Source organism: Athene noctua, chromosome 1 (genome assembly GCF_965140245.1).
Source record: "Athene noctua chromosome 1, bAthNoc1.hap1.1, whole genome shotgun sequence".
Classification (NCBI taxonomy): Eukaryota; Metazoa; Chordata; class Aves; order Strigiformes; family Strigidae; genus Athene; species Athene noctua.
The window spans coordinates 97,830,027-97,845,594 of NC_134037.1; the positions used below are offsets into that span (position 1 = coordinate 97,830,027).

The following is a 15,568-nucleotide window of genomic DNA, read 5'->3' on the forward strand; positions in this document are numbered from 1 at the left end:
CAGGAATTTTCCCCACAGTGGAAGGGAATCAATTTTCTTGGGTTTTAATATGTATAGTTGTTTTTATAGCAAATGGAGGCTTGTGGATTTGTTTTCCTTTGAGCCACATGGTTGTGCTATTACTCATTATAAATAAAATATTCAAAGTAGTGGCTATCTAGAGCACAATGTACAGTAGCTGGAATAGGCCTGGACATGCAGATGAAACAGGGTCCTTGTTAAGATGGTCTCTTCTCCTCTCACGGTTGTAGCTATTGCTAAGGGGACTTCTAGATCCCAGTGCCATTGCACCACTTGTGCATTCTGCATTTCTGGCCCTGCCATTTCTATATCCTGCCTGCTCTTCCCCTCTGTCGCCCATGTCACCCATTTACCTCGTTTAAGATTAGCAATCTACAAAAAGTCAAAACGGGATCTTTTTTGCTGCTGCTGTTTCATACGCGGTATGAAGGATTTCCTTGACCCTTTCCCAGTATTGCTTACATCATGAAGAACAGTTTATGAATTATGAGTGAGTACAGACTTTTACATATGCAGCATTTTATTAGACAGGTCAAAAAGCCACTCTGAAGAAAGGCAATCACGTTCACTTGTTATTCTGCAACTGTATGATTTAACACCTAACCTGTCAGGCTGATTTTCTGTTTATCATTTCCTACCCACCTGAGCCACTGCAGTTCAAGTGGGTAAGAATTAAATGGATACTACAGAGGTGTTCTAAATCCAACTTTTTATATTTTGATCTTTAGTAATAATCTACTGCAATTTTTTGGGAAAAAATATACTAGCATTTTCTACAGCATGAAGGAGAGTAAAGAGCACACAGACATATGGTGAATTTTACCAGCCTAGTAGTATTCTTCCAGTTGAGTGAAATGGGGGGTGAAAGGTATTTAATATACTTATCACTCTGAAATATATGCTTTTAGAACTTGTTGTTATGGATACAAAAGATTTGTTAACTGAAAATGGAAGTAATAAATATTTTAATAGGAGCAACAATAGCAAAGATGGCAGCTTTTAAAAATTCTCATTTCTTTCAGCTACGTTTGAACATATTCCAAAACACATGAGAAAACTGAAAGGGCATCTAGTGTACAGGGCTTTTAATATGATTATTATGATTATGACAGAGTCTCTGATTTTGTGACCCCGTTGGTATGCACACGAAGGGCTTGCTTTGACTTAGTACAACCACCAGAGAATGTGCTGTGTGCATGGATAGAAGCCCCATAAGGGGGAGCTCTCTTACTTAGTCCACTGCCTTACCAAGTCCATCGTATCTTGGAACATTTTTTTGTTGTTGTTCTTTCTTTTTAACAGTGTTGGAGGAAATGAAAACATAAGCACAGTCACGACACTAGCAAGTAAGTGACTTTTTCCGTATACTTGATAAATATCTGGAGCTGTTTATTGGCACAGCTGTTATTATAAAAGCAGACATGAAGAAAGGTTTACAAATTGTAACATGACAGAACCAATCCCTTTGTATTCAGTGTCCAGTGCTGAGTAAAAGTTGCATAACAACCAGACTGTAATTTGCTGTGCATGACTTAACTGTATTTTGTAATTCCTGGGGGCTTGGTTGTTTCAGTATTCTTCTGTTGGTTATAGTTCTGTCCAAAATGCGTTGGGGACAGATGAAGCAATGATCTTACATCATAGCCTAAAGAAACTATTTTGACTGTATGGGAAAGTTGTTTTAGGCAGGAGCAGAATCATGTTACAAGATCAGATTTTATATGCTTTTAGAGGTCAGGGCATTTTAGATCTGGGTGTTTGTAAGGCTGCTTTGTAACCTAAGATCTAGAAGGGAATCTTGGGTCTTTGGGGTTAATACATCTGGGGAGATCAGGCTAAAGGATTTGATTCCAATTCATCTGCAGTTAGAGTATGACGGCATGAGAGTCTCCTGACTGATCATAGGGTTACTCACCCTCACTTACCAGGCAAAATGGTGTTGTGAGCCAAGATTGTGTTAAGTCATGAGATATCTGAATTCATGAAATTCAGATATCTTGAAGGCAAGGAAATCATTGTGTGGTGATTAATCTCCACATTTATTATACTTAAAGATTAAATTTTTGATAGGTATCTCTTAAAGCTTTTTAACAGTCTTTTACTAAGGTCCAATCTTTATAACCTCACTTGTTACCTGCTGCAGTAAGCAACATTTCAGGGTGCTGTCTTTTTCTGCAGACATACTTCGTGAGTTCAACCCATCCCTGATAGGGTATTCCATTGGCACTGGAAAAGAAACTACAGATAATGCTGCACTCAACCAAGCCGTTGCAGGAGATCTTGCAGAGTAAGAGGAAAACTTTTAATAGAAAGTTGATTTTTCTTTAAAACTCAGTTCTAGCTAAAAATGGCCCAAACCCTGGATTTTGTCAGGAGTCCAATAAGGCTGATAAGCAAACAGAAATATATTTCTTTAGCCCATCTCTAGGATGAAGGTCAAGAAATGCGATGGGGACTTTGCAGTGTTTCTAACCTGGGTCAAATAAATTTAGAAGCAAAAGTGGTGCTTTCTCTAGTATTTTCAACCAAGAAGCCCAAAGCGCTTTACAAGCACTTCTCAGAAAGCTTCGCATCCCTATTGTGAGTCAGAGAAAGAATATCGAGAAAGAATATCCCCATTTTATAGGAGGTATATACAAACCCTCTTGTCAGCAAGACCAAGAGTTAGTGTAGAGAAACTGAGAGAAAATTGTGTATTGCTTATGGTCAGTCTGTGGCAGAGCTGGGAATTAACTAGAGAACACTATGCCCAGTCTTCAGTAAAATTCATATCCTATCTTTTTTTCTTGGTAACACTTCTTATAGACATGCCTCAGTGGCTTGAGGTCATGTAATAACACTGATACAAGCACAGATGCTTCAGTGATATGTGTATCAATAGTATCTGTCTGATGTCAGGAAGGAGAAAAGTCCATTTATTTTGTGGTAGCACACTGTATTTTCTCTATAGCATGTAAAAGGATAACTATGCAGCACTTGCAAAGTGTCAAATGCCTGTTGGATGCTAATTGTTTTCTAATTTTTGCCATTACTATCTCAAAATATAGCCTTTTTTGGATATCATACCTTTCGTTCAATGAAAATTGGGCTTTCCTAGGGTTTTTTAGCCATTATGTGAGGGATGTCCATTCATCAGCTTTCCTCTTTGCCTTGCTGTCTGTGCAGGATTCCTTTTTTATTTATATTATTTTACTTTTATGATTTTATTTTTAGGGATGTTCCTGCACAGGTTAGAAGACTAGTGGACCGCATGAAGAATGATACCGTGAGTTTAACATGTCATTAATCTCTTAAGAATGAAGTTACCTGACATCATTAGTTTCTAACAGACCAACAGCAGATGCCAACAGTGGGTGTCAAACACTAAAGCTTATGGGTACAGCAGTGCACAGCCTAATATTCCCCAGTGCAGAGTCTGAGTCAGTACAAAATAATCTATAGCTTTATTCTAAATTAATTTTTACCAGCATGTGATAGTTACTGTGAAACCCAGATAATTTTTATCTTCTTATCATTTTTACCACGAATGGCTGGTAGATTCAGTGCCATTGCTTCCCTTCCCAACCTACGTCACCCTGTAAGATAACAGAACTTTTTCTTTGCTAGGATTTTGCTGTGGTACTGTTAACTGTCTTGTAAGCACATGGTTTTTGCAGCAGTAATGATACATGCTAGGATGAAAAGCTTGCTCACAACAAGTGGCAAATCATGTGGACTGAACATGTGAAGTAAGGAAAGTCCTTGTTTTCTTTAAAAACAGTTTATTCCCTTCTTTCATTTAGTCATCAGCTGATATTTGCCTTACACATTTGTTGTTAAGAATTATTTGATTAATGGTCTGTAAAAGACATTAGGCTGAGGATTGCTTGCATATTTTTAACCTCAACTACTGCTTTGAATGTTTGCTATTTGTAATTTGACAAATGTGCTATGTAATCAGTGCCCTAAGTTACATGATATTATTTTGGCTTTCCAATTGTGCATTTGGAAAGTGGCCAAACAACCTTCAAGATAACTATGTGTATGTGTCTAGTATAAATACTTTGGTGAATACATATTGGCAAAAATATTTGCAGTACCTTCCTTTTTGGTTCACTTTCTCGTAAACAAGATTTCACTCTGATGGCTGTATATGAAATGAGATTAAAAGGGATAGCAACTAACAATGAAGCGGTTGGATGGTTTTCATTCAAAACATTCGAGGCTCCTAAGTACTACTCTGTCGTATTTATTGGCTTGGAAATGTAACACAACAGAAATGAATACAAAAACCTGTTATCCAATTAATAAACTTTCTAACTAGAAAGAATGTTCATATTAGAGGTCATATATCTTTGATTTAAGAGCTCCTTTTTTTTTTTTTTTCCTCTTGTTTTAAAAGACCTGTTCAGTGCAGGAAGAAAATTTTTCCATCTTTTAAGTACATTTTGAGACCAAACTACTGACCAGTGTGTTTACTAGCTGGGATATGTTGCCTTCTGCCTTTGAAGATACATGTTTTTAAACCACTGGATGCTGATGTACTATTGCTGCTTTTCTTAGTGGTATTTTGCACTGAAGTTGAAGCATTAAGATATTGAGTACAACATCCTCTACATGGTACTAAGCATATCTGAACCTTTCCTTAAAGCTAAGAAGGTGTATGTTTACAGTAGCATAATTACGTTGCATTAGCTATACCTTTGCAAAATCCTTCCATAGCAAAAAGTGCCATAATTTTTTACCAGTATTGCTAGACAGAGTTAATATTGCTCCTCTATTCTTTGCAGTTTGTCTCACAGCAAGAGTAAAATATATTGCCCTCCTGGGTTTTCCAGCAGGATAGCTGCATTATTTATGGCACAGGAAAATATATACCATCATTTTTGCAATAAAGGTATATTCCTAGAACTGTAGGAGTTGTCACTCAGTGTGTACACAAGATATTACTAAGAAAAGCATACAGATGGATTTTGAGCAATAGTTTTCTGAAGCAAATAATTTTGCATGGTGCTACAGATATTATAAACCTTACTTAGATCCTAGTAGTTTCTACATCTTCAGTCATGACTACAAATTAATTTTTGTTGTTGATGCTTAGAGAACTATAGCCCGGTAACATGAGAAATGTTAAATTGGTGTTTAGTGTGTTGCCTGCTGCCCCTCTCACCTTTCTTTTTTTTCTTTTTTTTCTTTTTTTTAAATTTAAATTACCAACTTTCATTCCAACTCCTTGTGTGTGCAGAGAATAAATATGCAGACTGACTGGAAGCTCATAACACTTTTCATAGGAGGAAATGACCTATGCAAATTCTGCAACAATCCAGTAAGTCCCCTGATGCCTGCAGCATGAACTGGGCTAGCCTGGGCCTAGGGTCTCTCTGCACTGCAGTGAATGAGAGGGCAGAACTCAGGGGGTGAGACCAAAATAAGGTAGGGCTTATTTGTGCAGCTCTGGAATGTAACTGAGACCTTCAGGTTGTTCAACTTGATGTTATGATAAATGAAGTTATAACTTTAGAACACCTGTAAATTACATAATGGTGGCTACGTTGTTTTGCAGATAACTATGACTTTCTGTTATCTAGTCACTTTATCACCTGTAGATAAAAGGTCAAGGGTTTTTGCTCTTCTTTGCCTTGTGCGCAGTCACAATGCTAAGTCTTACTCAGTGCTATGGAAATGGTTCTACCCACAGCTCATCCTGACGCAATTTTATATAATATAGTATATTTTATATATGTATATAATTATATATATACATACTGTATATAGCCTTTGGTATGTGTGAGTATAGAGGAGGTGAAAGGCTGGGGCAGATTTTTCACTTAGTGATGAGTCTTACAAGCAGCAGAGCACATACTTTTCATTTTGCGTGGTTAGTTTCAGCTTGGGAAAAACAGCAAAGCAACACAGCAAGATGGTTATAAAACAAGGAGCAAAATAACCATTCCTACGTTCTGCTTCTGACCCAGACACAAAATGGCAGCCACAGGACTGTGGGTGGTAAGGAGATAATGCATCTGCATCCAAAGATCACAGTGGTACTTCCTTTATGTTGCACAGCTACAAATAGTGCCAACCACAATGCTCTTAGTAAGCTGTGACTGAGGAAATAAATAACCTAACTGTCTATCTCTGTAGAGTAGGCCAGTGGGGCCTACAACTTCTGCTTGAAATTAAAGAGAATTAAGGCTGAAAAGACAGGTGTTTCTCATAGGGCAGTTTATTTGACTGTTGAATAGTTCCACAAGCGAAGAAGTAAAAGTTGGATTACTTGAGACGATTAAAGGGTTTAAACCACTCAAATGGAACAGGGAAATTTTGCTGATGAGAAGCCAGTATATAAAGTGATTTCATTCTCAAGTAAGTGACTAACCTTTGCCAGTTATTATTTGTGGTAGACAAGGAGCATATGAGAGGCATGTTGGTAATATTCCGTACAGCAGAAACGAACTTACTTTTACACAAACTGATCTCTCGCAAGCAAGCCTGGGGATGGAGGAGGATGTAATGTCTCATGAGGCCCCCTGAATTTGCTCTCTCACTGGTATCCAGTGGCTGCTGGATCTTTTCTTGTGAGACAGTCACTGTTGTACCTGCTTGAGTAAACTGATTATAAAATTCAATCCTCTTGCTTCAACAGGTACAATATTCTCCTGAAAACTACACCTACAATCTGCAAATAGCCTTGGACATACTTCACAGAGAGGTAAAACAAATTTTTCTAGTATGTGGGAGTGGGGATCGTGTTCTGTTTGTAGAGCAGTCACTGATTATTGATTGAGAATTTCCATCTGAGGAGCACTGCTGTATGATGCTTGTTTGCAGGAAAATTTTTGTGACAGGCAGAAAGGGCTGGAGAAGTATTTTATCGGAGGAATAAGGATGTGCTCATTTCTAGCTGATGTGCTGTGGACAAATGACATCAAAAAGTATCATTAACAGATTTGAACAAACTTACGGTATTCAATGGCTAGAAAATTCTTTGCTTGTTCATTATACTGCAAGTAACTATATTTTTTGTGGTCTTTGAGATAGATTCTGATATTCTAGGTGAGGATGATGAGAGTACTTGAAGAGTTATCAGGTGTCTGAGCCATACTGAGACCTGTAACAACTTGTTTGGACCTTTTTGAAGTAATCATTTTCAAGTGACCAGCCATCAGCATTTAAAATAGAACTAAGCAGCTCAGGCAGGGGCTGTAATTTAGTATTGCATGTGTGGGGGATTAATTATTGAGAAAGTACTTTGAACACCTCTTATAAATAATGCAAGCTGTGTGAATCAGCAGGCTGCTACCTGAGGTCTGCTGTGGCTGTGTATGGGCAAAGATGGCACTCTGCTCAGTTGTTGGCTATGGGTTTGCTTATTCTCTTGGCAGGTTCCACGGGCGTTTGTGAACCTAGTGACAGTGCTTTCCATAGCAAGCCTCCGGGAGCTGCATGCATCAGAAAACAATACCTGCCCAAAGCTGCTTATGAGGTTTGAAGATGATTTGTGTTACAGCTCTTGGGGTTGCTCACAGAAAGCTGCAAGGTCTTTTGAGGAAACTTTTTTTCTTAAAGGGAAAATGTTCTAGTATTTGAGACCACCAAACACCTTTGTGTGTGCAGATGTACCTACATGTTGATTTCAACACAGCATTTAGAAATACCTGTCTATCTGTCACAGTCTCTGTACGTAAGCCCTGCTGTTACTGATTTTTGTGGAGGTGCCATTTTAATGATTCATCACTTCTGCTGCAAGGGAGTTCAAGCCAGATCAGACAGAGCTCAGCTGTGCACTCTGGGCAAAGACAGAGAAGAGATTATGACGCAGGTTTTTCTTAGTTGATCACTATAAACTAGCTTTATTTACAGATTTGCTTTTCTACGGTCTTAAAATTCTTGCTCTTTCTTCTGTAGCTTCCGATCTCTGGAATCTCATTGCTGATTATTAGTTTTATTGTTAATTAGTCTCTCAAGTAGATATCTGGGGTGCTTAATTGCACTACCCGTTGCCCGGTGGCTCAGCAATCCTTCCAGGTCAGCGTGAATCTGCCACTGAGGTGCCAGATCTGTGCCTCAGTGAGCTTCTGGTGACTCAGGTAGGGTCCAGCATATCCCCCAAGACTTGCTCCTGGCAGCACTTGCTTGGTTTCAGAAAAGCAAATCTCCACTTTTCTGGACAGACAGGCAGAATAACCTTGTCCTGTGAGTGTGAGCAGCTATCAAAGGTGGTTTTGCAGGAGGAACATAGATGCAATGCTTTTGCTCTGATTTAAGGGCTCTTTGGCTGCTGTCAGTGGAAAATTACCTTTTAAACTCAGAGTGCTGGTGCTTCCAATAACCGGTTGTGTTTTTTCTTTTTAACAAAGGTTACTACTGGCTAGAGCACACGTGTATCTCAAGACCCTTATCATCGGACAAGGATAGTTAGTGGAGCCTTTAAGATTAGATAATCTCAAGATACTTGTAACCTTTCCCCATCATTTCAGGTGCCATGCTGAAGTTAACATTTGCCTGTCTGGCAGAAAGCCAAGTTTACAGGGTACTAAGCAGACCTTGTATGTGATAATAAAAACCATGCTACTGAATGAAGAAGGACCTGAAGGAGGCTTTTGATTTTGAAAGCTTATCTGTAGCAAGTAACCTAAAATGAGAATGTCTCCACTAATTTTGCCTGCTTATGATGCTGAAACACTTTTAAAAACACAATTTAGGTTTCTTTTGCTTTTCATAGAGATGTACCGTAGAAGTAAAATCTTGTTTTGTAAGTTGCTCTCCATTAAGACAAGTTTGGAGGTGATAGAGATCTGTGTCTGCTTTACACATATCAACTGCATCTCTATAGGAGGTATTTCTCTAAAGAGCTCTCTCGGGAATGCTTTACTGTGATCATATAACAGGATTTTTAAAAGGAGTTGTTTTTCTTATTTGGATTTGTCAAGTAATAGTGAGGCATGCCCAGGAAGAGGGAGCATCAGAAGAAAAAATTCTTGCGCTGGAAGGATCAAAATTTCAGGGAGAGATAAAGGTGGCCAATATAAGTTCACAGAAACTTAAAATGGCTCAGGTTGGTATGGCTCTCTAAAGGTGGAGATTCCATCATCAGTCTTGGTGTCTCTTTTGGTGCTCTACCATCCTCCATGTGAAACATCCTACAATTTTTGGCTTTGTTGATTAGAATGAATTTGTGGGAACTCTGTCTTGAAAGATGCTTGCATAGTTCTGCTGAAGCAATCCACATTGTGCAGGAGTACTTATGAATGGGTTTTGGTGGGTTGGCCCCAGGTGGCAGCCAAGCACCCACACAGCCACTTGTTCACCCCACCCCAGCGGCATGGGAGAGAAAACAAGAGGAATGTGAACAAGAAAATGCATGGGTCAAAATAAAGACAGGGAAATCACTTACCAAGTACCGTTGCAGGCAAAGCTGACTTGACTTGGGGAACTTAACTGAATTTATTGTCCATTAGCGTAACTATTTAATTACTGATTCAGGTATTGGGAAACTAACAATCAAAAAAGTTAAACAGTTAAAACACCCTATCCTCCCTCATTCCCAGGCTCAAATTCACTCCAAGCACCTCCCCCTCCCTCCTTGTTACTGCCACAGGGTACCCTTAGTTGCTTCAGTGAGTCATGGGTGATGCAGGGGTTGGGGTCTCATCTCTCTGCCACTCCATTCTCACTCTTGTCCTGTGCTCTGGCATGAGTCATTCAGATGTGTCTGTTCTGGCATGGGCTCATCCACAGGCTGTGGTCTCTTCAGGGGAGTGCCTGCTCTGCCATGGAACACCTCCTCCTTATTCCCACTGTTCTCTCCTCTTCTCCCTCTCTGGTGTTTTCTGCCCTTTCTTAAACAGGTTTTCACAGAGGCACCACCATCTTGGCTGACAGGCTCAGCTGTGCCCTGTGGTTGGTCTGTTGAAGCTGGCTAGAGCCATCTGTGGCCAGCACAGGCAGTCCTGGACTCTCCTCTGAGAGGTCATGCCTGCTGCCAAAACCTTGCTGTGGGCAGCCAGTGTGGTTTTTGCTTGCAGGGAGCCTTTTCCTCACTTTATGTTCATGAATTCATCCCTAATAAGCGTGTTTCTGCTCAAGAATCAGGACTGTGCAGAAACTCAGAGGTGAGAGCTAACGGTCCTATTGAGCAGCCTTTCAGATAAATCCCCCTTGGAGAAGCTTTTAACCCTACAGCTTGTCAGCTTGGGAGCAAGGGGGAACAAAGAGGAGCAGATCTCAGTGCCATGTTGTCCTCCCACAGGATCCTGTGCCCTTGTGTCATAAACCCTGAGGACAATTCCAGTGAGTTTAAGAAATTGGTCTACTTTAACAGAAGGTATCAGGTGAGGCATGTGGCATTTGTTACAGATTGAATGACATCGTCCTGTTGATCAAAGGACCACAGAGGTGTTACTGTTTGGGGGGGGGGGGGGGACAGTTTTCACTCATTTTAATGACATATTTATAGTTGTGATTTAAAAAAAAAAAAGTGAGGGTGAGATGGGAGTAGGCTCAAGATCTTTATCACTCTGATTCACTAAAACAACAAAACAGATGAGAAGAAAAGTTCTTAAAGAGCGAAGTAGAGTATGTAAAGAGAGCCAGCAGTTTTTTGATCTCTTATCTTGCTGGAGATTAGATTAAGTCAAAGAACATGATAACTCAGGAACAAACTTCTGGCATGGGATGTCAGCCAACCCAAAAATGCTTCGGTGGTTCTGGAAGAACATCTTTTTGACAGAAAATCTAATTACTGAGCAGGTTGCCTGCCCATGTCAGTCAGGCAGCCATCCCCAGGCTGCCTCTCTGCAAAGAAGCTTGGGATGCATGTCTCAAGACAGCTGCGTTGGCTGCCTGGTGTGAGATGGAAACCATGGCCACGCCTGGGTTTCTGCACTAGTGAGTGGGAATCCCTGAGTGAGATGTAAATGGACAGAGGGACTGGAGCTGAATGTAAAAGAAGGAACATCTTTCTTTGACTTTTTAGGAGAGAACCCGCCAGTTAGTGGAGAGTGGAAGGTATGACACTACAGATGATTTCACAGTGGTTATGCAGCCATTTCTAATGAATGTGAACATGCCAAAAACACAGGTAAAAACAACCAAAAAAACAGTCCCTACGTTAAATCCTAGTGCAATTCCACAAAATTATCTTGGCTATAAATGTGACCAGAAGTTTTCTGGCTTAATTATTATATTCAGTTGCGATAACATGCAAAAGTGCAGAAAATGCTTATGGGATAACTTGGAGGTAATGGGCAACAGGAATACAGACCCTGAAGACACAACCTGGGGCCCTGAGTTCACTCCACTGCAATTGGAAAACCATGCAGTAGATATTTAGTTCAAAGTCTTTACCAGAGAGCACCTGCCCTCTATCCCCCATACATCACAAAGTCCCTTCCAGTACTTTGTTAAAGGACTTTCAGTATGAAAACCCACATGCTTCAAAAGACTGTAGTGAATCTCAGGGAAAATAAGGAATGCAGTCAGTATCTGTGCCCAGGTATTCTGTACCCATAGTGGTCTGTATTCCCTATTACTTTGGAAATGCTATATTAAAAAGGTTTAAAAGGCATCTTAGTTTTGAGTTACTAGTGTTCTCTGGCCTAGTTTAATTCTTTTAGCCTCGGAGGCCTTTGCAGGCACTTCAGTTTGAAGTCAGCTGGGATATTTTGCTGGAAGAGAGAGAATAATGCACAGCTTGTTGCATATTTACTGCCTCTGTGACAGTCAGTACCTGTTTTGTTCTCTAGGAGGGGTTGCCAGACAGTTCATATTTTGCCCCAGACTGTTTCCACTTCAGCCAGAAGGCTCATTCCCAGGCTGCACGTGCTTTGTGGAACAACATGGTAAGATTGTTAAAGGTTGTATTAGTCAGTCCTTGTCCTCTCCATCCTGCCGTTGGCTGCAAAAAAAAACCCGGGGAGCTACTAGGTAGCTAGCCCTATCTCTTCAGAACTCTTAACTGTGTTTACAAAGGAAAAGAGTGACCGTGTGAACAAAGGTCACCTGAACTGCTAAAGCAGTCATATCAAACCAGTAAATCTCAGGATATGTTAAGGCTGGGGGTGTTGGGACTTCTCTCAGGGAGAGGATGCCTGCTTGTCACATTGATCATCAGGCCACGTTTATGATGTATGGGAATTAGGCTCTTCAGCATGCAAAGAAGCAGTGCATGGAGGCAGCCACAAGCATGGGTGCAGGGCATTGCAGTTGTCTTGCTGTGCTGCAGAGGAGGCTTTGAGTGGCTGGTACCACAGTGTTATCCATTACTCTCTGATGCTCATTCACATTTCTTCTATGCATTCCCCTTTTTCCCACAGCTGGAACCCTTAGGGGAGAAGACAGATGATCAGCAAATAGAAGATGAGATTGTTCTCAAATGTCCAAGTGAAGTAAGTTATAAGGGTGTCTGTGTTCATGTGGAGGTACTAGGAGTGGCTGGGAGTCTACGTGAGCCTTTACCAACTGGCTAGAGTGCTGTCACCATGAGGGGGATCTTCCCCACATAGTTTGTACCACTGCCACCAGTAGCAGTATGAACACTCCCCCATGAGATAGAATCACAGAATCGTCTAGGTTGGAAAAGACCTTGAAGATCATCCAGTCCGACAATTTACCTAACATTGACAGTTCCTGACTACACCATATCTCTCAGCGCTATGTCAACCCTACTTTTAAACACCTCCAGGGATGGGGACTCCACCACTCCCTGGGCAGCCCATTCCAACGCCCAACAACTCGTTCTGTAAAGAAATGCTTCCTAATATCTAGTCTAAAACTTCCCTGGCACAACTTGAGGCCATTCCCTCTTGTCCTATCGCTTATTACTTGGTTAAAGAGACTCATCCCCAGCTCTCTACAACCTCCTTTCAGGTAGCTGTAGAGGGCGATGAGGTCTCCCCTCAGCCTCCTCTTCTCCAGACTAAACAACCCCAATTAAGGGGTGGAGGGCAAGCTTGTCCTGGAAGTAAGCTTCCTCACAGTCACATGTCACACATGATTGGCCAAAACATGAGGGAAGTGTGTTTAGCCTACTTAGTCAAGATCATCAAGTATCTACACTGAATGATAGAGTGTCAGTGGGGGAAGCAGAGCAATGATGGCACCAGTCAGCATAGCTCTGCAGAGGTCACTGGGACCACCTTGAAGTGGAACCACAAGCTTCTTGTTAATTGCACACAGCAGGGTCCTGAGTGTCTTCTGTAAATTCTGGCTGTGTAAAAATATTGCCCCAGATTACACTGTTATTGTACAGATTTTAAAAATGCCATTCCTTTCTTGTGATTTTTTTTTTTTTTTTTTTTTTTAAATTCTGGGTATTCCTTTTTTCCATCAAGCTGTTAATCATCTACAGATATCTGAGAATTGAAGATTGGGGAATGGAAATCTCCATGTATTCTGATGCTTTGTATTGACTTGGATTGCCTTGTTTTGTAGGCTGAACCATTCCTGAGGACATATAAGAACAGTAATTACATATACCCTAACCAAACTCTAGTAAGTGTCAACTTCACCAACCTGCTGTTACTCTGCTGCCTCCGTCCTGTATGGTAATCAGATGAGTCATGCTGTGTACCACAGGTGAAACCAGTCTTTGGCCAAAGGGGTTTGGGAGACTGAGTGCATGGCCTCAGCCATGGAAAAGCAGGAAAGCACTCCCTGAATTAGGCAAAAATGCATCCAGAGACACCTGTAAGAACACATGCTTAGATGGCATGGTTATCACTACAGGATGCTATTCTAATCTATGCAATACTGAAAATGACTATTAAATTGAGCAACCAAGATCTGTCTGCTTAATTACATGCTAAACAGTCTCTGGTTTATCCACATGGCCTCTACTAGGAAGATTCTAGTTACTACTGACTATATTTGCTAGCCAAACGCTATTCAGCTTTCTTATTCTATCTAGAGTTATGGAAGCCAGCTGCTATGCGAGGACAGGTCTCCATCCTCCCCTCCTGCAACTTCAGGTAGTCTTGCCCGTTTTGTGTTAAGAGACTGTATTGCCTTCAACTGTCCTTCAAGATGAGCATTTATTTTTGCTAAAATGTCTGCTGGACTCTGAAAAGTACTGCTCAGAAAAGATGTCATGCTTTCCAGCAGCTGCTTGATAGATACAATGCCATGCTGACACGCAAGGTAACATTCTAAGTAGCTGCATTTAACTCACTACCAGTGGAGAACTTCAAAGTATCTTGTGATAAAATTCAAATTTGTGTGCTGACATAGCCTATAATTGATACCACCTAAATCTTGCGGAAGGAAGCTGGAAATCCAGCTTCATGCATATTAGTCTAGGACATAGCAGTATTCAGTTTTTCAAATTAATTCCTATTATCATCTTAATCCTTCTCTGCCTTCTTACTGCTTTAACATGTTGTTCCTGCTTTGTCTAATACCACATAGTTGTACCTTCATCTCAGTACTGGATATTGTTTGCAACTTACTGTTACTTGCTCCTTGCTATTCTGTCTTTTCAGTAGCAATGTTAACCACTGAGATGCTGAATAATGTACATATGCTACTGCTACAACCACATGAGATGAGCAGGAGAGAGCTCCTGTTTTATCACCTGGGTAGGGCAAAAACAGTATGTCTGAGCATCAGAATGCGCAATGGCATGTTTCATGTATACAGTGGTGAAAAAGAATAGCTATTTCCTAAACTGCATTTCTTTTCTTTGCAGTGCATTCCCTAAAGCCAGCTGATGTGAAAATTATAGCAGCCCTTGGGGATTCTTTGACGGTAAGGAGATAGTGTTTTTACTGTTCGCTTGGTAAAACTACAAACATGTGCCTTCTCCTGTGGATGGGGAAATAGCTGTTGTACCTAGAAGCAAAGATCCATTCATTCACGGATGATAATAGGTCTAGCAACTAGAACAAGAAAGAAGGTGTCAGTTCTCCAGCACTCTGTTCCCCCCCCACATATATTCACATGATTTTGAACTCAGGCAAAAACACAGGCAAATCCTTTAAAGAGGTACTAAAATAGTTTGCTGAATTGGAGACAGAAGAGATCAGATGCTGTTGAAACTAATGGGACATAGCACAAGCCCTAGGTTACTGTGGTTTTTTTCAAAGTTTTTCTGAATAGGAGCAAACTGGTGAACCTGTTCTTTTTACTCAGTTCTTTCAGGAACAGAGTATGACTAAGGGATGTTGGATAATAGCATTTTATTCATTTCAGCATTAATGAGATAAGGATGTACAGGGGTGAGAGCCCTCTGACTTTATCCATTTCAAAAGATATTCAGTCTTTTTATTGTGCCCATTTTAACTGATAGCTAATTTCTTTATGAAGAAGTAGTTCTTGCTGACGATGATTATCTTTTGTAGCCTAGAAGGAATATGTCTCAAGATCCAGACATCCTATATTCTTATTATGTCTTTTTGCCTTATGTTTTCATACTGGTCGGACTGAAGTTCTCTAGCCAGCTCAAAGGAATCACTGGTCAGAAGGACGTAATTGGAACATAGGTTTCTCTGAGTCTGATTCTTAACAACAAAGAAATTGTGTGTACAAACCATGAAGCCTTTACAACTCTCTGGCAGGCATGTTGCTAAAA

General features: G+C 40.5%; 1 protein-coding gene across 1 annotated transcript in view; it reads left to right on the forward strand.

Moving 5' to 3' along the window:
• Nucleotides 1-15,568, forward strand: part of PLB1 (phospholipase B1) — an 81,868-nt gene that overhangs the window by 28,744 nt on the left and 37,556 nt on the right. The window contains exons 20-32 of the mRNA XM_074897062.1: nt 1,324-1,367; nt 2,200-2,308; nt 3,235-3,286; nt 5,246-5,326; nt 6,647-6,712; nt 7,386-7,486; nt 10,253-10,334; nt 10,979-11,083; nt 11,748-11,843; nt 12,318-12,389; nt 13,435-13,494; nt 13,910-13,970; nt 14,687-14,745. Of these exons, the coding sequence (XP_074753163.1) occupies nt 1,324-1,367; nt 2,200-2,308; nt 3,235-3,286; nt 5,246-5,326; nt 6,647-6,712; nt 7,386-7,486; nt 10,253-10,334; nt 10,979-11,083; nt 11,748-11,843; nt 12,318-12,389; nt 13,435-13,494; nt 13,910-13,970; nt 14,687-14,745 (988 nt within the window). The remainder of the gene's footprint in view (nt 1-1,323; nt 1,368-2,199; nt 2,309-3,234; nt 3,287-5,245; nt 5,327-6,646; nt 6,713-7,385; nt 7,487-10,252; nt 10,335-10,978; nt 11,084-11,747; nt 11,844-12,317; nt 12,390-13,434; nt 13,495-13,909; nt 13,971-14,686; nt 14,746-15,568) is intronic.